The 22,502-nt window shown below is 35.6% G+C and overlaps 2 protein-coding genes across 4 annotated transcripts in view; one reads left to right on the forward strand and one right to left on the reverse strand.

Annotated features, from left to right (window-relative positions):
- The window catches only part of LOC135686255 (E3 ubiquitin-protein ligase HERC2), a 55,154-nt gene extending 33,122 nt beyond the window's left edge, over positions 1-22,032 (forward strand). The window contains exons 47-59 of one of the 3 annotated variants that reach the window (XR_016143806.1): positions 113-366; positions 899-1,015; positions 1,494-1,765; positions 2,239-2,437; positions 2,752-2,966; positions 3,774-3,913; positions 4,233-4,530; positions 5,431-5,665; positions 6,304-6,597; positions 7,023-7,106; positions 7,761-8,711; positions 9,675-14,184; positions 14,356-22,032. Coding sequence is in view for 1 of the 3 variants with exons in the window: in XM_089108749.1 (XP_088964875.1) it covers positions 113-366; positions 899-1,015; positions 1,494-1,765; positions 2,239-2,437; positions 2,752-2,966; positions 3,774-3,913; positions 4,233-4,530; positions 5,431-5,665; positions 6,304-6,597; positions 7,023-7,106; positions 7,761-8,711; positions 9,675-9,869 (3,254 nt within the window). In the remaining 2 variants the exon portion in view is untranslated. Of the gene's footprint in view, positions 1-112; positions 367-898; positions 1,016-1,493; positions 1,766-2,238; positions 2,438-2,751; positions 2,967-3,773; positions 3,914-4,232; positions 4,531-5,430; positions 5,666-6,303; positions 6,598-7,022; positions 7,107-7,760; positions 8,712-9,674 lie in introns of all 3 variants that reach the window. The other 2 variants (XR_016143807.1, XM_089108749.1) reach the window with 2 other exon arrangements.
- Positions 16,274-21,632, reverse strand: LOC135686264 (transcription factor AP-4). The gene is made up of 3 exons (XM_065202465.2): positions 21,506-21,632; positions 20,454-20,610; positions 16,274-17,090 (listed from the first exon to the last, which is right to left on the reverse strand). Exons 1-3 carry the CDS (start codon positions 21,523-21,525, stop codon positions 16,626-16,628), a joined length of 642 nt encoding a protein of 213 aa, XP_065058537.1. The 5' UTR covers positions 21,526-21,632; the 3' UTR covers positions 16,274-16,625.
- Positions 22,033-22,502: the final 470 nt, after the last annotated feature.

The raw sequence follows: 22,502 nt of genomic DNA on the forward strand, positions 1-22,502 counted from the left end.
CCACAAATCAAACAGGTTTTTGAACACTTCCAATAGGCCTCACCTACCACCTTCTGTGTAAATGTTTCAATCCTCAGCTAATGCTGTTATTATCATTTTATTATTCCAACAGGTCACGATATCGAGCAGATGACTGGCCCCGGATCCCACTGTAATAGGCTGACCTTTGCTTTGTCGGCATGCGCACAAGTACCCTCATTATCCGCTGACCAGAGATGTTGGATATTTTGCAAGCTAAAGGATATTTTAGTGTCGGATATCGCACCGCCTATTGATGTTCCAGATCTTCTTGGTTGCAGTGACTATGGAGATGACGTGCCAAGTATATTCAAATACAAAAGTACAGGCGACGCGAAGACGAAAGAAGTAAGTGTATTCCAAAACTGTTATGCCAACGGAGTTATAGCAGGTATTGTTTGATCATAAAGCTGGAATGAAGGATTGGTCAGAAGGACCGAAAGGGGTCGGAGATGAGAGGCGTTGAGAGGGAAAAGGGAGGGCATTGAAAAGGACAATTGGGGGTGCATGGGTGGGGATAGAGACCAAGTGCTCTTTCTCCTTATAAGTAAATTTTGAAATAAAATTATTTGAATACCACACTCCGGGGTGTTGGCAGACCGAATCATAGAATATTGAAAATGAATAAAGTGTCAGTTTCAGATGGGCCTCGCTTTGTCGTTTCTGTCACATCTTTGAGACTCGCAATTTAGTAGAGCATGATATTTTTTGCCTAATAATCTGAGAAATGTAACCTTATTTCCTTATTTATTTTGTTAATATAGGCATGTATAGATCCAATGTGAATATCAATTATGTTCAGTGATTTGCACCAAAGGAAATAGTAAAACCTATCATAAGTGAACTTGATGTTTTTTACCAGGTTATTGCTTTTTTGCAGATAATGTCAACCTCTCCGCTTGGCAGTTTAATCAGAGGCCTCCCAGATGCAATGCGAAAACAGTATGGATTCGAGGCTAAAGCTGGACAGCACCTTTTCTACAGCTCGTTTCTCAGGGTATTGACTATTCCCTTGTTTTAAAACTTTGAAAGGCGTCTGACGTCGTCTTAGCTCAATTACTTTCTCCCAAAGCATTCGAAGTGATAATTTAGATGCGAAATGAATATTTTGATTGGCTTTTAGATATGAAATTTTACTGTTTATGATGCATTATCAGCCCATTTGTCTTTATATTAGTCTATATAATTATGGGGTGCAGAACTTGATGATTCTAAGTAGCTATTCAAAGTTTCATGTTTGATTTGATAAAAAAATCACAAAACTTGTTTTGGCGTGATACTTAACTTATTTGATTAATGTTAAGCTAAATTATAACTTGCTACAGATGTTAATGTCTTTTTTATCAGGGAGTAAGAAAAACCTTGCTATGTTTCCCATAAAGAAAATGTTTGTGATGTTAAAATTTCAGTTCAGCCCATTATGACTTAGCAACAAAATGACACCAACTCTTATACTTGTTCTTATCTTCATCCAGGCACTTGTTACAGTTGGCCGGACCTTAGGGCTAGACTATCTCATCTGTTGCTCTGATAAATATCGTTGGAGCTGGTTCACGCGATCATGTATGTTACATAGAGTAATAGAAAGCATGGTGAAAAGAACTGCGTTGCCAAAGGATTTCTTGCTGGAGGTCAGAGCACGAATTCAAGAGATTGCCCAAGGAGAAGACAGTATTCAACTAGAATATGAGAATCACACATTGTTCACAGATGAAGAGGATAAACAAGCACTCAGCTGGCTTCAAAAGTAAATTGATTTATTGCCTTTGAAGTTTTTCTTCCTTTATCTTTTAACCAAGAGTTTTCGTCGCTATTTGACTCTCTCTTAACCTCTTAACCTATTTTGATACGAGGCCGTTTATAAATGGTGTAATTTTTACGACGATATAAAGGAGCGAAATAGTTTTAAAAGCACTTTGAACTACCAGAAGTCAAAAGCTCACTTTCATTTAAATTCGTGGTAAGAGACCTCATTTGTAAGAGACCTTTTAATTTAGAGTTGAATAGAAAATTTAAACAGGATTGTTAAAAATTATAATAGGCAACAGCAAGTATTTATCTTGGCTGTTTTTTACTATGATGAACCTGGAATAACGTTGATTCTTGCAATTTTATGAGAATATTATGTTTCTATTTATTAACTGTGTACTTTTTATCGTACATTTAATTATACGTTGTACGTTAAGACATTGAAAATAGCATGTTTATATTACTTTATAGACGTCCTCGAGATTGGTCTCTGTCCTGGAGCGGAAGTGGCAATATTTATGGCTGGGGTCATAACCATAGGGGACAGCTTGGGGGCCTTGAAGGCTCCCGAATCAAATCACCTCAAGTTTGCGAAAACGTATCGAGCTTGCAGCCAGTGCAAATCTGTGGTGGAGAGCAGACTCTATTCTGTTTGTCTGCGGAAGGCAAGGTATGATGTTTCCAGAAAAGCTATGGTGTCGTGTATTTAAAATCACCAGATACTGCTAGTTTTCATCGAATTGAGTGTCTTTAGTCTGATTCGAGTCCATATACTGATTTTTTGTTTTTATACTTCTTGTTTTTTTTGGTAAATGATTTTTTAGTTATGCGACCACGAAGGGTCTTGACTGTTAAAAAAACAATGTGGCCGAGACAAACCCATACCCTTGTCAATTCCCTTGGTCTTTTAAAGATTATTCCTACCTTTTTCATTTATTTTTCACTCAAAAGCTAATTTCTTTGGTCCGTAATTGTTTATTGCAGATTTACGCGACAGGATACGGCAGTGGTGGCCGCCTTGGCGTCGGCGGAATGGCAACTCTAACTTCACCCCGATTCATAGAGACACTTCAGCATGTTGTAGTGAAAAAGGTCGCTGTTCACTCTGGAGGTAAACACTGCCTCGCATTAACATCTGACGGAGAAGTGTTTTCATGGGGCGAAGGTGATGACGGCAAACTTGGCCATGGCAGCCGGCTGTAAGTTTGGCTCAGCATAGTGTGCTTGATTATTCTCTGAATGCAGAATAATTCCACACTAGATTTCATTAAAACAATCAAAGAAAGGGAGATTCGAGGATGTAAAAAGCAGTATAATTCTAATTTCTAGCATGGATGTCCTAGTTTTATCAATGGAACGGTTTTGAGTAAGAGCGACAGTATGATTAGGTTTCTGCTTCAAAAATACATTTGAAAGCGTCGACTAAGAAAATCTTATTTTAGTATGACCCTTCCTGTTAAACGATACCTTCATTTTCTTTACACTTCAGTAGTATAAAAATTCAGTCTTTGATGTTGGTAATTTTTCATGGACAAATGGCTAGGTTTATCAATATATGCTATTTCGGAAAATGCCGCAGCAGTGCAACATTGTATGATCTGAATGTTCAAAGATTTTCGATTCAAATATTACTAGTATTGTCTTGAAGGTTTTTTCTGAAAATTGGCCCATTTCATACCTATTGGCCAATTTCTAGCCAAAAGTAAAGCAAATTAAATTTACTGCAAGGACGAAGGGATATGTTCGTTTATCTGTGTTGTCACCATCTTATTCTGATGATGTATCTCATGTTTATGTATTCCTTATTTGATGTTTAGCCTTATTTGATGTTTAGCCTGTGACTACGAATTCCTTGAACATTTAAGTTGAAGAATACCTACGATTTGAATGCTCTTCATCTTTGATCTACTGAAGTTGGTAACAGGAGCATGCATTCGTAATCAAATTTATAAACGAGCCATCTACTCATTTGCTAACGTAAACTTCTTTTCTTAATTGACTTTCAGATCTATGGAAAGACCAAGGGTGATTGAGACTTTGTTGGGCAAAAATGTTTTGGATGTGGCTTGTGGAGGCTCCCACAGTGCGGCTATTGCTGCGGGAGGCGAACTTTACACCTGGGGAAAAGGCAGATATGGTCGACTAGGTGAGGTTATGTTTATTTATTTGTAGTATATGAAGGGGATGTGAAGAAAGCTTGGCATAGCTAGTGTGGAGCCGTATACTTATGTTATTTCTGTTCTTTTCACCGTGCAGTTGATGGGCTGTAGGTGTGAAACCCAGAGTTATCCCTTGAAGCCATCTTCTGCAAGGCAAAAAATTTATCTTTAGCGTCTTTCTATGGAAAAGTCTGACGATATGTCGATATATCCCCAAAAACCATATATCTTCAGAATTCTGATAGAATAGACGATTTTTATTCGTAATCGAGATCTCTATTCTAATACCATGTTCATTTTTAACAGGCCACGGTGATGGGGAGACGGAAGACCAGCTAAAGCCGAAATTGGTCGAGGCTTTGAGAGGATTCAAAGTTGTTGATGTTGCTTGCGGAAGCGGTGATGCCCAGACCCTTTGCGTCACTGACGATGACTGTGTGTGGTCTTGGGGTGATGGAGATTTTGGAAAACTTGGCAGGGGTGGCAGTGAGGGGTGTAAGATTCCCACAAGAGTTGACGACTTAATCGGCATTGGTGTGACGGCAGTGGAGTGTGGATCTCAGTTCTCATTAGCATTAACAAAATCAGGGCTTGTTTACACGTGGTAAGTTGGTTGTTTTTGTTGTTATTGATTTTTCATTCTTCATTCGAAGTAATAATTCAACCAACTGTAGTTTTAATTCTTGGCAGAACTTGGTTATAAGGTCATTGAAGCTGCATCATCAAATCTAAAGTTTTGCGTTTATATGTGTAAGTGAAAACAGCCATTCTGTAATGCATATTTCTGAAATGTAATTTGCACCAGTTGTCGCATTTTTGTCCTGTAGACTTTGTCTATCAACATTGCCTGCTTTTAACAGTGAAAATTTCCAGAATGGGTTTTACATAAATCTTAAAACACAATTAATCGCAGGAGTTGGTTTTTCTAGAGCGCTTCTTCCCACGTTATCGCATAGTCCCAAGTTATCGCATAGTCCCAAGTTATCGCATATTCCCAAGTTATCGCATATTCCCAAGTTATCGCATATTCCCAAGTTATCGCATATTCCAACGTTATCGCATATTCCCAAGTTATCGCATATTCCCAAGTTATCGCATATTCCCAAGTTATCGCATATTCCCAAGTTATCGCATATTCCCAAGTTATCGCATATTCCCAAGTTATCGCATATTCCCAAGTTATTGCATATTCCCAAGTTATTGCATATTCCCAAGTTATCGCATATTCCCAAGTTATCGCATATTCCCAAGTTATCGCATATTCCAACGTTATCGCATATTCCCAAGTTATCGCATATTCCCAAGTTATCGCATATTCCCAAGTTATCGCATATTCCCAAGTTATCTATAAAAGAACTCGGATTCTTCAATGAGAAGTAACTTTGCATTTGCTTACTAATTCAATGTCTTTCAAATATCTTTTCTGAAACATTTAAAATGTTTTTTCGCTAGATTTGTTTCTCTGAAAAAGCATTTTGTATGAGTTGGTTTTTTTTAAAAACAGGGGAAAAGGTGATTATTATCGATTAGGCCATGGAACAGACGATCACGTGCGTCGACCGAAGATTGTCGAAGCTTTGGAAGGCAAGCGGGTTGTATCAGTAGCTTGTGGTTCTCTCCACTGCGTCGTTTGTACGGATAAGGGTGAAGTGTTCACATGGGGTGATAATGATGAGGGCCAGTTAGGTGATGGAACAACAAATGCAGTGCAAAGGCCTAAACTTGTACAGTCGTTATTGGTATGCAAATTTTGCTAAGAGTGACAATAGGAAAATGTTTTGATTTTCTTCATTACATCATTATGTCCGGTATGCAAGCCAATATGTTTTTGGCATGTCCTTGTATTGAAACACGTTTGATCACTAGAATTTATGTAACTACACTATTAAGTACATAATAAAATACTGTTAACAAGTCCATTGCCTTTGCATTAATTGTGAAACACTGAATTGCAACGCATAATCGTCCTGTTCTATACATCAAAGCTCTTACAGCTCTGCCTATACGGCTTTTAGACCAGTGACCAGTTATTTTCATAGCTATGCAATCAGAATCATACCAGTTAAGTTTTTTGTAAAATGATAGCACCTGACATAGAATGTAGGTAACTTTATAGTATCCCTCATTTTTGACCATTTAATTTTCACAAAAGAACTTGTATACGGAATTGAAGTTTTGTTTTCGCTGTGTTTAACGCCAGCTTACCCCGGATTAAAGGATGTCGTATAAGAAGTTTAACTTCAAGAGGATCCAAATTAACTAGTTCTCACGATGATAGTGGTCAAGAAATTTTTTTCAAATTCTTATGGTTACTAAAATGGCCTGTAGTCAGCTATTATTTTTAAAATCAAAATTTATTAATTTTAATTTTTTTCAGGGTAAGAAAATAGACCGGGTAGCCTGTGGCTCTGCACATACTGTGGCATGGAGTACTACCCAAGCGGTGGAGCCCTGCAGACTACCGAAAGAAATTCCTGCTGAAATGACAAGGCTCCACAAGTTCAACATAACTACAATTAGAAACCGCCTGTTGTTGTTGCACCATTTCTCGGAACTATTTTGGAATGCAAGTCCCCTCCTGGACATCGAAAATATCAACAGTAGGATCAACTCGCTGCTCAGACACAATAACATCGAACTCTTGCGATCTTCGTTGACCTCCTCTAGCAAGGTAAACTAGAGCCGTTTCTGAGCTTCATTCACTACTTAGTATTATTGCCTCTCCAAGTTTACCTCTCCAAGTAGACTTTACACAAATTTACAAACTACCCCTAAACATGCTCCTCCAAGTAAAATACTTGGAAGAGAAATTCCGCTCTAATCTGTCGCATTAAGCATCACTTGAAAGTTCAAAGACATAGTTTAGTGCTATCGTCCAATTTTTACCCACCCTCGCCATCAGGAAGAACCATTTGTGCGATTCTTTTGTAAATGATCCTATGATTTTTTTTACCCAGGTCCCTTTATATTGGCTTAGACTAAGAACCAATGTTGCATCCTCTTTTCTTACTGAAATTCGCAGGACTTGTACTGTTCTCTGCATACTGATGTATGAAATTGGTCATTTTTCTTTGATTTTTCAAATCCTCTTTCTAGGAATCCGCTTTTAGAAAGATCATTAACAACACCATGATCAGAGATCACCAACATGGTCCGGTGCTGGATCTCAACCGTGTATCAGTAAGTCAAGTTTTGCTTGTTAAAACATTTCTTTTCAACTATCCGACCTACAATCAGTAATTTTTCGTCGCAACTAGACCAGAAGTATCACACATAGACAAAAGTACTTTGTTCCCCTCAAGCAGCCATTCTTGAAATTGCGTAAGATTCCGGACAGTCGTAAATACCGAACTGCTTAAAATCATTTATAAATAAGACATGCGTAGAAAATTGCAGCCAGCATAGGACATTTCTGATCATCAATTCCTGAGCAAGTCTTTAATATTGCCTTTAAAGTTTTGTAAAAGTTATGTTTATAACGCCATAATCCTTTTGCAATCGTAAGAAGGCATGCAAAAAGTATAACCTTGAAATAACGGAGCCTAATGTTTCAAGAACACATGTCCAATTGGCTTCACAAAGACTCCTTAATGAACAGGCCAACAAGCAGAAAGTTGCTCACGATGCCTGATATCAAAATGTTGAGGCAAAATATTGAACAATATTCATTTTGAGATTTTCATTAGATGTAAGAGCTCAGCATGACATTGGTGGGAGTTCCTTTGTCAGGGTGCTTCGCATCGCCCACTAGCCGCTTTTGTATCTTCTTCGCCTAAATTTGTAACGCGAAATGCTTTGCTTTGTGAAGCCACCTAATTATATGTACTTTTCAAGGTTAAGAAATACAGAAAAGGCAATGGTTTGGCTGGAAAAAACGGCTTGAAATCTGTCTTTGCTCAGGCTTGTTCGAAAATGGGTCTTTTGAGATCCGAGAGCTTGTTTCTGCCTCACCGTGTTTGGAAAGTGAAATTCATTGGTGAAAGTGTGGATGACTGTGGAGGAGGATACTCAGAGTCAATCGCTGAAATGTGCGAGGAGTTGCAGAACGGCTCGTTGCCCCTATTGATTCCAACCCCTGATAGCCGCGATGATCTGGACGGCGTACAGAGGTCTTACTTGTTGAATCCTTCTGCCCGATCGCAAGTTCATATCGAGATGTTCAAATTTCTTGGAATTCTGATTGGCGTGGCCATACGAACTGGAAGTCCTCTAGCCCTAAACCTAGCAGAACCTGTTTGGAAGCAACTTTCAGGGGAGTGTCTATCCTTTGAAGATATAATGGGAGTGGACAGGGGTTTTCTCCCTAAACTTAACTACATCCGTGAGCTAGATCTCAATGAAGAAGGATTAGATATGCCTTTTACTATTTTATCAAGTGATAACGTCGAGAAACAGTTGGTAGAAAATTATAGCAAAATATCATGTGAAAACAGAGGAGAATACCTCAAACTCGCACTTAAGTATCGACTATACGAATTCGACCAGCAGATAGCTGCCGTAAGAGAGGGCATGGCGAAGGTCGTTCCAGTGCCTCTCTTGATATTTTTCTCCAGTTTCGAGCTCGAAACGATGGTCTGTGGCAGCCCTCAAATCCCCGTAGACTCCTTGAAAGCCATAACATCTTACAAAAATGTTGACGTCAACGAGCCCCTCGTCCGCTGGTTTTGGGACGTTCTAGAAGATTTCACGAGTCTTGAAAGATCGCTCTTTCTGCGATTTGTCTGGGGGAGAGCCAGGCTACCGAGAACAGCGGCGGACTTTCGTGGAAGAGATTTTGTTTTTCAGGTATGTTAATTCAGCTGTATTGGTCCCGTTTTAAGGGCATGTTTGCTAATAGTATCTGCTCTTCATATTTGATCAGTTAAGAAACCGGTGAAATGATAATGATTTTTAACATGATAATAGTGATTATAGTCCTGCCTGGGTATCATGATCATAGTGATTGTAGCCGTGCTTGGGTATCATGATCATAGTGATTGTAGCCGTGCCTGGGTATCATGATCATAGTGATTGTAGCCGTGCTTGGGTATCATGATCATAGTGAGTGTAGCCCTGCTTGGGTATCATGATCATAGTGATTGTAGCCCTGCTTGGGTATCATGATCATAGTGATTGTAGCCGTGCTTGGGTATCATGATCATAGTGATTGTAGTCCTGCTTGAGTATCATGATCATAGTGATTGTAGCCTTGCTTGGGTATTATACCAATCGTTTGGCGGGTGATTATTTCACAACTTTTGATCTAAGAAGGAATGCAATATGCTCTGTATTTTTTTCAAATTTTTAGTGTATGATACAAATTGTTTGGAAACAAAATTTTCAACTTCTGATATGAAGTATCTACTAAGGGCTTCTACTCTAAATCGATTTTGGTCTAAATTTATTAATGTCTAATTTTGTATCAGCGATATGTTGATTTTTGTACACAAAAATTAAGCTCAATTTGTCATAAAAAAAACCTTGTTTACATGGAAGAGTTTACTTTTTAAATGTTATTCAATTGTTTTCTCTTGAAGGCAATATGTCCCGTTTCAATCAACCGTTCACGTTTACAATAGGTTCAACGGCATATTTGGAACGTTTAGAATTAGTCCAATGTTGCTGTGTGGATATTTAATATCAACATATTGCAAAATTCAAACAATGACAATTTAGGTGACCACTGAAATTCACCGGGACGTAATGTCTTTAATCTTTTCTCTGACTCCTGCTTTGAACAATAATGTTTAACATCCTATGATTTTTCAGGTACTGGACAAGTTTTCTCCCCCAAACATGTATCTACCAGAATCCTACACATGTTTCTTCATGCTGAAAATGCCGCGATACACGAGCAGGTTGATTTTGCGAGAAAAGCTCAAGTACGCCATTCATTTTTGTAAATCGATCGACTCAGACGAATATGCCCGTGTGGACCTAACAGGAGATCACGCCGAGGCCTAGCTCACAAATTGTTTATGTTTTAGAAGTGTTGTGTACTGACGAGGTTTGTTTCAATGTTGTATTATCAAAATTTTTCTTGTCAATAAATGAAATTATAATATCTAATATCTAAATATGATGTGTTGGGACATAGGATCTTGAACGAAGAGGTCTGTAATCAGATTGTCCCAGCTTTAGTTGAGGAGTACCTAACCTTGCTTTCTTTTTGATTGAATGGAATGTGATTCACCTAAGAAAGTTTGCGTTGTTGTTTGGGATTTCAAGGTTCAAATGTCCTATTTTGCACCTTCAAGAACCTCGCTACAGTTAATTTAAAACACATCTCATACTTGCTTTTCTGGTGAGGGCAGACCACCACAGAACTATGTTTTTAGATTTACCAATTCCAAATATATGCCAAATAAATGGTTATTGAGCAACCTTAGAATTGTCCCAACCATATAAGTTTAATTTTATTCCGTTGAGATTATGCTGATCACTATTAGGGGGGCAGAAGTATTCAGCAATTTTGAAACCATAGCTGTTAGCCATCTTGAGGACCGAACTCCCTAAACGCCCAGGGTGTCTTTACTAACCAGTTTAACTGAGATATACCACCCCAATGTTTTGTACCGAACCAATGTTTGACCATCACTTGTTAAGCTCTGGTCAAGATACGTAAAGCAAGGGATTTCTTAATGCACTTGAGTTACAACTAGAGTATTGAACGTATGAAGAATTTGTTGTCTAAATCGAATTTTGAATAAGTGTTTGTAAGTATGTATAAAAACTAAATTTAAAATTCTGCGAATTCCCAAAATTACAGTTATTTTGAATATTCTCATTTTATACCTGCCTTCATTTGAGAAGCAAAGCATCAATGGTAATAATTGAATAGCTTCTTAATTCTAAATTCTGTAATGAAGGCATTAGAGACAAAAAGTGAGAAGGTATAGCAAAATTGTGGTAATATTAATTTTTTATGGCAACCTTTTAACAAAATCCATTGTGCTCATTCTACGCTCACTCAACTGCTGAAAAGAAGCCAATCCTTATGTATTTTTTTTCTAAAGAGGGAGTTTTTGACAAGTAAAAACTCATAATCAAAAACAAATAAGAAGAAAAATTATTCCTTTAGACGAAAAATTAAAATAAATATAACTTTGCTGAATAAAAAATCTAGAAGGGCATTTAATTACTAATTGTTGGATTTCTCACCGTGAAAACATAGATCGCTATGTACTGAAAGATTTTTAATCACGACAAAACCTAGGGATTAAAAGATCTACTCGAACAAGAAAAACCACTGATATTTTGATTTGAGTTTTAAGAACAATTTTTGTGCTTTGATCTTGATGATTGACAACTTTACATTTTGCTCTTTTAAGGTAAAATTGAAACAGGGTGCAGGTAATATCCGGATTATGCAAAATCAGAGAAAATAAGTTTTGCCAAAAAGCCAGGACATAGGCTTCAGATTTTTCAATTAAATTTTTTTCAAAGAAATTTTATTTTATAACCTTGGAAAAAAGCTTCTCTGATTACTACACTTGATTTAAAGGTGAAGTTGGCGCATGGAATGTTCAGATTCAAATAAATCGGAGAGGGCTCAGTTTTTGCCAAAAAGTTAAGACTATAGGCTTATAAAATTGATATTTTTTCCATCGAATTTTTGTAAAGAAGGTTGGTCTTTTTTGTCTTATAATTGACTTCCTTGATTACTACACTTGATTTAAAGGTGAAATTGCCGCATAGAATGTTCAGATTCCAAGGTTTAGGAGAGGTCAAATTTTGGTCAAAAGTCAAGACTATAGGCTTATAAAATTGATATTTTTTCCATCGAATTTTTGTAAAGAAGGTTGGTCTTTTTTGTCTTATAATTGACTTCCTTGATTATTACTCTTGATTTAAAGGTGAAATTGCCGCATGGAATGTTCAGATTCCAAGGTTAAGAGAGGTCAAATTTTGGTCAAAAGTCAAGACTATAGGCTTATAAAATTGATATTTTTTCCATCGAATTTTTATAAAGAAGGTTGGTCTTTTTTGTCTTATAATTGACTTCCTTGATTATTACACTTGATTTAAAGGTGAAATTGGCGCATGGAATGTTCAGATTCCAAGGTTTAGGAGAGGTCTACTTTTGGTCAAAAGTCAAGACTATAGGCTTAGAAAATTGATATTTCTTCCATCTAATTTTTGTAAAGAAGGTTGGTCTTTGTTGTCTTATAATTGACTTCCTTGATTATTACACTTGATTTAAAGGTGAAATTGGCGCATGGAATGTTCAGATTCCAAGGTTTAGGAGAGGTCAAATTTTGGTCAAAAGTCAAGACTATAGGCTTAGAAAATTGATATTTTTTCCACCGAATTTTTGTAAAGAAGTTTGTTTTTTTGTCTTATAATTGACTTCCTTGATTATTACACTCGATTTAAAGGTGAAATTGGCGCATGGAATGTTCAGATTCCAAGGTTTAGGAGAGGTCTACTTTTGGTCAAAAGTCAAGACTATAGGCTTAGAAAATTGATATTTCTTCCATCGAATTTTTGTAAAGAAGTTTGTTTTTTGTCTTATAATTGACTTCCTTGATTATAACACTTAATTTAAAGGTGAAATTGTTTTTTGTCTTCTAATTGACTTCCTTGATTATTACACTTAATTTAAAGGTGAAATTGGCGCATGGAATGTTCAGATTCCAAGGTTTAGGAGAGGTCTACTTTTGGTCAAAAGTCAAGACTATAGGCTTAGAAAATTGATATTTCTTCCATCGAATTTTTGTAAAGAAGTTTGTTTTTTGTCTTATAATTGACTTCCTTGATTATTACACTCGATTTAAAGGTGAAATTGGCGCATGGAATGTTCAGATTCCAAGGTTTAGGAGAGGTCTACTTTTGGTCAAAAGTCAAGACTATAGGCTTAGAAAATTGATATTTCTTCCATCGAATTTTTGTAAAGAAGTTTGTTTTTTGTCTTATAATTGACTTCCTTGATTATAACACTTAATTTAAAGGTGAAATTGTTTTTTGTCTTCTAATTGACTTCCTTGATTATTACACTTAATTTAAAGGTGAAATTGGCGCATGGAATGTTCAGATTCCAAGGTTTAGGAGAGGTCTACTTTTGGTCAAAAGTCAAGACTATAGGCTTAGAAAATTGATATTTCTTCCATCGAATTTTTGTAAAGAAGTTTGTTTTTTGTCTTATAATTGACTTCCTTGATTATTACACTCGATTTAAAGGTGAAATTGGCGCATGGAATGTTCAGATTCCAAGGTTTAGGAGAGGTCTACTTTTGGTCAAAAGTCAAGACTATAGGCTTAGAAAATTGATATTTCTTCCATCGAATTTTTGTAAAGAAGTTTGTTTTTTGTCTTATAATTGACTTCCTTGATTATAACACTTAATTTAAAGGTGAAATTGTTTTTTGTCTTCTAATTGACTTCCTTGATTATTACACTTAATTTAAAGGTGAAATTGGCGCATGGAATGTTCAGATTCCAAGGTTTAGGAGAGGTCTACTTTTGGTCAAAAGTCAAGACTATAGGCTTAGAAAATTGATATTTCTTCCATCGAATTTTTGTAAAGAAGTTTGTTTTTTGTCTTATAATTGACTTCCTTGATTATTACACTCGATTTAAAGGTGAAATTGGCGCATGGAATGTTCAGATTCCAAGGTTTAGGAGAGGTCTACTTTTGGTCAAAAGTCAAGACTATAGGCTTAGAAAATTGATATTTTTTCCACCGAATTTTTGTAAAGAAGTTTGGTCTTTTTTGTCTTATAATTGACTTCCTTGATTACTACTTTTGATTTAAAGGTGAAATTGGCGCATGGAATGTTCAGATTCAAATAAATCGGGGAAGACTCAGTTTTTGCCAAAAGTTAAGACTATAGGCTTAGAAAATTGATATTTTTTCCACCGAGTTTTTGTAAAGAAGTTGGATCTTTTTTGTCTTATAATTGACTTCCTTTATTATTACCCTTGATTTAAAAGTGAAATAGGCGCATGGAATGTTCAGATTCAAATAAATCAGAGGTCAATTTTGGTCAAAAGTCAAGACTATAGGCTTAGAGAATTGATATTTTTCCCACCGAATTTTTGTAAAGAAGGTTGATCTTTTTTGTTTTATAATTGACTTCCTTGATTACTATACTTGATTTAAAGGTGAAATTGCCGCATAGAATGTTCAGATTCCAAGGTTTAGGAGAGGTCAAATTTTGGTCAAAAGTCAAGACTATAGGCTTATAAAATTGATATTTTTTCAATCGAATTTTTGTAAAGAAGGTTGGTCTTTTTTGTCTTATAATTGACTTCCTTGATTATTACACTTGATTTAAAGGTGAAATCGCCGCATGGAATGTTCAGATTCCAAGGTTAAGAGAGGTCAAATTTTGGTCAAAAGTCAAGACTATAGGCTTATAAAATTGATATTTTTTCCACCGAAATTTTGTAAAGAAGTTTGTTTTTTGTCTTATAATTGACTTCCTTGATTATTACACTTAATTTAAAGGTGAAATTGGCGCATGGAATGTTCAGATTCCAAGGTTTAGGAGAGGTCTACTTTTGGTCAAAAGTCAAGACTATAGGCTTAGAAAATTGATATTTTTTCCACCGAATTTTTGTAAAGAAGTTTGGTCTTTTTTGTCTTATAATTGACTTCCTTGATTACTACTTTTGATTTAAAGGTGAAATTGGCGCATGGAATGTTCAGATTCAAATAAATCGGGGAAGACTCAGTTTTTGCCAAAAGTTAAGACTATAGGCTTAGAAAATTGATATTTTTTCCACCGAGTTTTTGTAAAGAAGTTGGATCTTTTTTGTCTTATAATTGACTTCCTTTATTATTACACTTGATTTAAAAGTGAAATAGGGGCATGGAATGTTCAGATTCAAATAAATCAGAGGTCAATTTTGGTCAAAAGTCAAGACTATAGGCTTAGAGAATTGATATTTTTCCCACCGAATTTTTGTAAAGAAGTTTGGTCTTTTTGTCTTATAATTGACTTCCTTGATTACTACACTTGATTTAAAGGTGAAATTGGCGCATGGAATGTTCAGATTCCAAGGTTTAGGAGAGGTCTACTTTTGGTCAAAAGTCAAGACTATAGGCTTAGAAAATTGATATTTTTTCCACCGAATTTTTGTAAAGAAGTTTGGTCTTTTTTGCCTTAGAATTGACTTCCTTGTTTATTACACTTGATTTAAAGGTGAAATTGGCGCATTGAATGTTCAGATTCCAAGGTTTAAGAGAAGTCAAAATTTGGTCAAAAGTCAAGACTATAGGCTTAGGAAATTCACATTATTCCACCGAATTTTTTCAAGAAATTTGAAGGCTTAGAAACAACTCGTCTGATTATTATGCTTGATTTAAAGGTGAAAATGGTCGCTGGGAATGGTCAAATTAAATTGAGTCAGAGAGGCCATTTTTGGCCAAAAAGACAAGACTATAGGCTTAGAAAAATTCCAAGTTTTTCCACAAAATTTTTTTCAAAAAATTCTTTTTATTTTATAAGCTTGAAAAAAGCTTGTCTGATTATTACAACGAATTCAAATGCAAAATTGGTCCTTGGGATGTTCAAATTCCAAGAGTTTAGAGGCCAAACTTTGCCAAAAAGTCAAGGCTATAGGCTTAGAAAAATTCACATTTTTCCACTAATTGTTTGAAAGAAATTTTATTCTATAAGCTTGGAAGAAGCTTCTTTGATTATTACAATAAATTTAAAGATAAAATTAGCCCATGGAATATTCAAATTCCAAAATTATACAGAGGTGCAATTTTGCCAAAAAGTCAAGGCTATAGGCTTAGAAAAATTCACATTTTCCACGAAATTTTTTAACCAAATTTGGTCTATTAAGGTTTAGAAAAATTTTGCCTATTTTGCCTAATATCTATTTAAGGGTATACAATTGTTACTGGAAATTTTAAATTTTCAAGAAATCCAGAAGTTCAAATTTTGCCAAAAATTCAAGGCTATAGGCTTAGAAAAAGCAGAGTTTTTCTACCAAAATTTTCTAAAGAAATTTTTTCTTTTAAGTCTTTAAAAAACTTCTCTGATTATTTTAAAATTGGTGGTTGGGGACGTTCAAATTCAACAAAATCAAAGAGGTCAACTCTTAAAATCAAATCAAATAAAAAAATCAAGGCTACAGGCTTAGAAAAATTGGCAATTTTTCCACTAAGCCTTTTTGAAAGAAGTTGTGTTTATATTTATAGGCTTGGTAACAACTTCTGTTTTCCAATTTTCTTAGATAAATTACCTTGTTAAAACAGAGTTGCTAGAGAAGCTTAATTCAGGGAGGTGTATAAAAATCACACCCTATCAAAACCAATTAAAAAACCACATAAAAATTAATGTAATTGTAAAATAATTTAAAACATTATAAAAATGATTATGATAAAGAAAGAAATGTGAAAAAAACAAATGCAATTTTTGTATTGTTCTCATCTATGTAGCAAGATAAATTCAAGACTGTTACAAAACAGTAGTTACTCATATTCTTTTACCATGTTAGAGGTTTGCATCATATTCCTCACAAGAATGGATTTAGGTATGTGCAAACTGGAGCGAGGGATGGTTCCTGCAGCATAGCCAGCCAGGTTGGTATTGCCTTGGAATATATTTCTGTGCTTTTGGCATGGGAAAGGATAGCTACTTGTTGAAAGACTTACATCAACAAGTTCTGGAATCTAACATTAAAGTAATAGGCCTTACTGTCCCAAGCTGACTGAAATTTTATTTCACATCCTTGCAACACTATGGGTGCTGCCTGATCTATGAATCACAGATCTTTCTCATCAAATGAAGAATTTAACCACTTTTCTCCTTCAAGTTGATTTATTGCTTCAATAATGGATTCAAGACTTCTTCTTGCACCTCTATTTGGAAAACTTTCATCCCTATGGGATGTTGGTGTTGTTTCATTTTTAGTTAAAAATACTTCAAATGACTCTCTGTCTTTATCTGCATTTGAACGCAAATTATACATATCCTGGACGGTGATGCCGATTACTCTATTTGTGTCTTCAATTTTTTGTTCAGGTTCAAGTTTTAGCTTCTTACATTTGGAAGGCTTCTTTTTGCCACCTTCAATCTTTCTTTTTACGGGAGAATTAAACTGATAAAGGAGTTGCCCTTTGTCACTTTCAGACAACAGCCTCTTCAAGTTCCGATTTTGCTGAATCAACAAATTATTGTATTCTTCAAGAACATTTAGATGATCAATAGCTCTTCTAAGGACACCAGCCTAAAAGTTAGGAAAATAAAATACAAATCAATCTGTTATTTTTGCACTGACAAACAGCTTAACATTTAAAAATGTGACTAGCAAAGTTAACCACAAAACATTTAAATCAATGCACCCCTTCATAAGGTTAAGTCAGGGTTTAGGTTCTTGAATGTAGATTTCTATAAACAGACCTTGAAATGATGTTTATAACCAGTGTTCTTACCAGTGACAGTGCCTTTATGATTAACCGATTACCAAATTACCGATTACTAAAACGTGCCCACATTATTATCAGCACTTTGCAGGCCTTCCAGCATCTGATTGCGAATTTTATTAAGGAATTTAGGACTTTTAAAGCCAAATTTTAGGACTTTTCTAGGAACCAACAATAATTATTTAGGACATTTTAGGATTTCTTATTAAACCAAAAAGTTTTTGGTATGGCAAAATTTGATAATAGCAGAATATAGTGGGAAACAATTCACAGCAGAAATTCTGAAGATTGTTGGACGAAAAAGATCACAAGTATGCTATGTTTCAGCTATTTGTGCCTACAGACTTGAGCAAAGGTGGGGCTGGTATAGGGGCACTGTACCCACCAACACTGTATCTTACAGCAATATAAATTGGTTTAAGGAAGAGCAAATCATGATCAAACAACAATGTGTTGATTTAGAACACATGATTTGTGACATCAACCAAAAACTTGCTCAATAAACTGCCATTTGATATACAGCTAATAAGAAGTTAGAAATGAATCTGGTTCACTCAGCTCAATTGTAAGTCCCACAATAACCATTGCTAAACTTTGAAGCCGTCACTCCCTGAGTATTTTGAGTCACATTGAGCATTACCATAGAGAATCTCTGTGAACTCATAAGAAACTACTGGGGATGCTATCAAGTAGAATATATATCAGATGAATATTTCTTGGAGCAAGAAGGCCTGGTTTCTTAACATGGTGTTCTTAACATAGCAATATCCCAAAGTCGACTACATTTAGTCAAGAATGCACAGAGTAAATACTTTGCAGATTTGGAAGCAAAAAGAGCAGCAAAACTTGCAGAAGGGACACAACAGAGGGAAACCATGAAAGAAGTTGAGGGAAAAAGCAAAGAAATTGCAAGAAAAGAAAAACTTGAAGAGATAAAAAGAGAAATAGAATTGAAGAAATCTTGAAATTGGGTAGCATAGAAAATAATACTGAAAGGCAATAGGCAACTTCAAAAATGCCTTTCACAGAAGAGCTTAAAGAGAGAAGACATACAAAAAGCACAGTCAAAAATTGACAAAGAATTGAAAGGAAGAGCAACTTTGAAAAAGAAATAGTACAATTAGAAGAAAATAGAAAGAAAAATTGAAGACTATAGAATGTTTATATTGTTGATTTCAAGATTTTGGAAAAATGACAATTTTACTTGTCTATTTCCATTATACTTGATGCTAAAATTTAAAACTGAAAAAGTTAACTGAAACTTTTGAGAAATTTGAGGAAATTTAGGGTTCTTTGTCAAATTTTAGGAAGATTTTATTATTTTTGATGAAAATGCTAAATTTTAGAATTTTTAGGAATTTAGGACGAGCTGGGAGGTAAATCAACAACCCTCTTTTCTCTGCCTACAGTAAACCAAGTGCAGGGGTGCAGTGTGGAAAACAAGGAAGAAGGGCCATTTTTTAATTGAAATGCATGGTAACCCATCAGAATTCAAGACAACTATAATGTGGAAGAAAGGGTACCCTATTCTCAGCAATACAGTTTTATATTAACTTGCTACCCATTTTGAAAGAAGTGTTGTTTCTGTCAAGTTGTTAAAAGTACAATGTTAAAAATCAATGAGTTTCCATTTCAAAATGTATTGCTATTGTAGATTTACTGTCCAAGGATCATGTAAAAGGATGAGGAACGAGGGAGTCAATGGACCCAATAATTTTACTATAAGATATATTGTCAATGATTGACAAATTTTCCCCTATTTACTCTTTGGCAATATATACTTCAAAGCTTAAGGTGCAGCCATTGTTTTCAGAACATAATATGGAAATATAATGTTTTTTTCTTTTTCTTTACTGAGCAAATAGCAAGTTGCATTTCTTCATATATGGGAATGAGGTAGGAGAATAAATAACCCATCCCAAGGGTGGCACCACGGTGTGGACTGGGGTGGACATGTCCACCCTACTTTTTTAAGATTGACTTTCTAATTTTTCTGAAACTGGATTAAAAACATAAGGGGAGGGGGCATTAGCTTTCTTCCCTGAGATCGGAACTTCTTTTCATTTTGATGGTCAGTTACAGTTTTTTTCAGATCTTAGCTGACATAAGAGTATGGTGTGTTGGATCATCAGTTCCGTACATAGTGAGAAACTAAAATGAAGACGATCTATAAAACTCGCTTCTACAAAGCAGAACAGTGCTTGTCGCGTGATTGAGAATCGTCTTAAAAATCGTCTAGTGGAGATCTGCCTTAGGAGTGTGGTCTTTGCCTTTCTTCCATCTTAAAGATTTTTGGCAATGATCAACTTTAAAACTTGTTCCCAAACTTTTTAAGCTGTGAGGGTAATATAGTTACAGCCCCACCTGTTACAGCTGCATTATCTTTGAGTCTCAGTGTCAGACTAAAGGTTGGAAAATGACTAAAACATGTCTTAGAATGAGGACCTAAAGCCCCTTTCCCCTTTTTGTTTTTCAGGGCACCATGCTGAGCAAAGATTCTGTGTCCATAAATATATCCTAATCTCATTTATTAAATATACCATTTTTAACAGATGAGCTTTTCATTGGTGGCTGGCTGATGGTGAGTAAAGAACTAGTGGAGATTGCTGTGGTTTTAGGTCACAATTAACTGAATAACTCTTTTGTAAAAAAAACTAATTGTTTTCATAAGAAAAAAAATCAACATCTCTAGTACTCTAGTTTCTTAACACTTTAGAAATATAATAGTTGATGCGTTTTAATGAGTTTCTTAATTATGATGCAGTTAATTTGAATGTTTAGGGCCCTGCATTCAATTTTCCATGCTGGGAACATTTCCTCATTGGGGATAGTTGTTGCAGGCTCCTCAATGCTGCCATTGTGTTCAAATGCTTGTGACACTTTGTCAAGAGATTCACTTCCCTTGTAATGCTTCAGTTAGACGAGAGAAGTGTATTTTTAGCTCTGTGTGTAAAGCCTCATGCCAAACAGGTCATCGTATTAATTTAAATGAAAATTTAGGTTTTTTGCTTCATGAACTGAGTTCCTTAATTTTTCAGTTTTCTAGTACACTTTTCTTACAAAAAAACAAATGCAATGTTGTTATTCAGCCAATTCGGGTCAAGCACAGCCTTATCATAAAAAGAAAATAATTAATGACAATTAAGGAGCAAACAAGAATAGCTTACCTTGCTAATTTTTCCATCATCATCTCCACAAACAATTGCTTTTAAATCTTGAAAACCATTGTTTATATTCTGCATTCTTCTTCTTTCATTTGAGTTTGCAACCTCTCTTTTCACCTTTTTTTCTATATTCTTGAACATCACAACTGCACTGTTTTCTCTAAATTATCAAAGTATTCCATTAATATTGTATATAATGCAAGGGAAATTATATTGAGAAAAAAAACTGGTTACAATTCTAATAAACCAACATCCATTGATACTGCTTAATAAATCAAAGTGACGAGAAAAAACTAGCATATCATTTTATCAAATCATCATATCATGTAATCAAATCATCATTATTTTATCAAATCATGATATCACGTCAAGCTATTTCTACAAACTATCAAAGGTTAGCCAGCCAGCGGATATTGTAGACTTGCATTTTACAATGTTAAGTTTTTGCGGAATCTAGTTCTCTATGCATGGAGCATTAGCATTGACGCGGCTTTTTCAGTTCATCCGCTTTTTTTGCGATTGAATTACCATCTATCAGCAGAGGCTTCCAAAGAAACTACTGTCGAACTGAACTCGTTGGCCTAATTCAATAATCCAGTAAAAGCTGGTCTCTAAGGAATCGTACATCATATGAATCAAACATTGTGAGTTCAACATATAAATAGATGAAAGCATAAGAACAGCTTCAGTAGCTTTGGCTCGATTTGACAACATGAAGATTGTGAGGGCCTAGCATAGCAACACTGGTATGCATCGCCGACGGGCCGCCTGGTCTTAGACATTCACGAAAGAAAGCAAAATTAGAATCAGATAGCAAATTAAAAACGCTTAAAAGTATCATTCATCAATTATGTGTAAAAACAATTGGCTTGCTAATCGGTTATCATTCCTTTTACGCCTCTGGTATAAAGATACCTTTTGCGTGTGACCTGTCTGGTCGCTAGCAACTAGGGACGTTGCTCAGTTTGCTGACGCACTTGACCAGGCAAGTCAAAAAAGTCATCAGATATTATAGAATAACTTTTTATGCTTAAAGACAAAAAAAATTTACCAACCTTGGTCTAATGTTCATCATATTAATTCAAAGTGCTTTGCTGATTTAGGGGCAGATCACATTCCACAGTTCGGAAGCATGCTCCAACTCCTAAGAAGTCAGCTGTTCAGCCCATTGTGTTGTTGCTGTTTTGGCGCAAAAAAGACAGTCGCATTGAAACGCGGAACAATGGACTGCCATAAATACAAAAGAGTTTCACGTAGTGACCCAGTAAGCCGCCGTTTAGAAAACAAAGAAAAAGATTCCACAGATTACACGCTGTGAAGTGTAGCCAATGGTGGCTGTCCAGTGAAGGCATTTTTAACAGTACAAATCCTCGTTATTGTTCTGCAACGGAAGTGATGGCTACATTTCCCGCGATTTTTTCCAACAAAGTATGGCACCTCAATAACATCGCGACCTTCAAGCGTCGTTCAGGGTTACCAATACGAAGTTTCAGCTCAGTAGTGCCTCGCCTGGCAGCCTGTCCAATAACGCCAAAAAATTTTATGGTTTTTTGTGCCTCATGAAAACTTTTTCACAGTTCGTGTACACCCGTGGGCGCATGACAAATAAGGGTGTTGAGAATTTCCCACCCGCTTGAATTAGTACAAGACATTTGAAAGTTTTATGACACGAAACAAACGATGCCTGACTGGTACAAGATTGTAAAACAGATATGTTAAAAGGGGCTGGTAAACCCCCGCAGGGTTTTTTTTCAAAAAAAAAATTTTGCGGGGTGGGAGATTTTTTGTAAGGGCTAATTCGAAGATGGGGGCTTATTTAGCAGCAGCTTAAAATATTACCAGAGCAAAATTTCTTGCTCTGATTGATAATGAATAACAATGGCAGCAACAACTCTCATCGAAAAACTAATAGAGAATATGAACAAAAACAAGAATTTGTGAGAAAGAGGCTAAGTGAGAAAAAGACGATTTGAAGCTTTTACTCTGAATCGATTAATACCCCCCTATGGGGGTTTATTTCACAACATAATTTTTCTTGGGGGCTTATTCGAA

This window comes from Rhopilema esculentum, chromosome 6 (genome assembly GCF_057945365.1).
Source record: "Rhopilema esculentum isolate cy_ngs chromosome 6, ASM5794536v1, whole genome shotgun sequence".
Taxonomy (NCBI): domain Eukaryota; kingdom Metazoa; phylum Cnidaria; class Scyphozoa; order Rhizostomeae; family Rhizostomatidae; genus Rhopilema; species Rhopilema esculentum.

Excerpts from the sequence above, each read along its gene's own strand:
- LOC135686264 (XM_065202465.2), bottom strand. The coding sequence starts at position 21,525 with ATGATGAACATTAGACCAAG. Across the intron at positions 20,611-21,505 it reads ATGATGAACATTAGACCAAG|AGAAAACAGTGCAGTTGTGA; the intron begins GTTGGTAAATTT and ends TTGATAATTTAG. Across the intron at positions 17,091-20,453 it reads ATGATGGAAAAATTAGCAAG|GCTGGTGTCCTTAGAAGAGC; the intron begins GTAAGCTATTCT and ends CCTAACTTTTAG.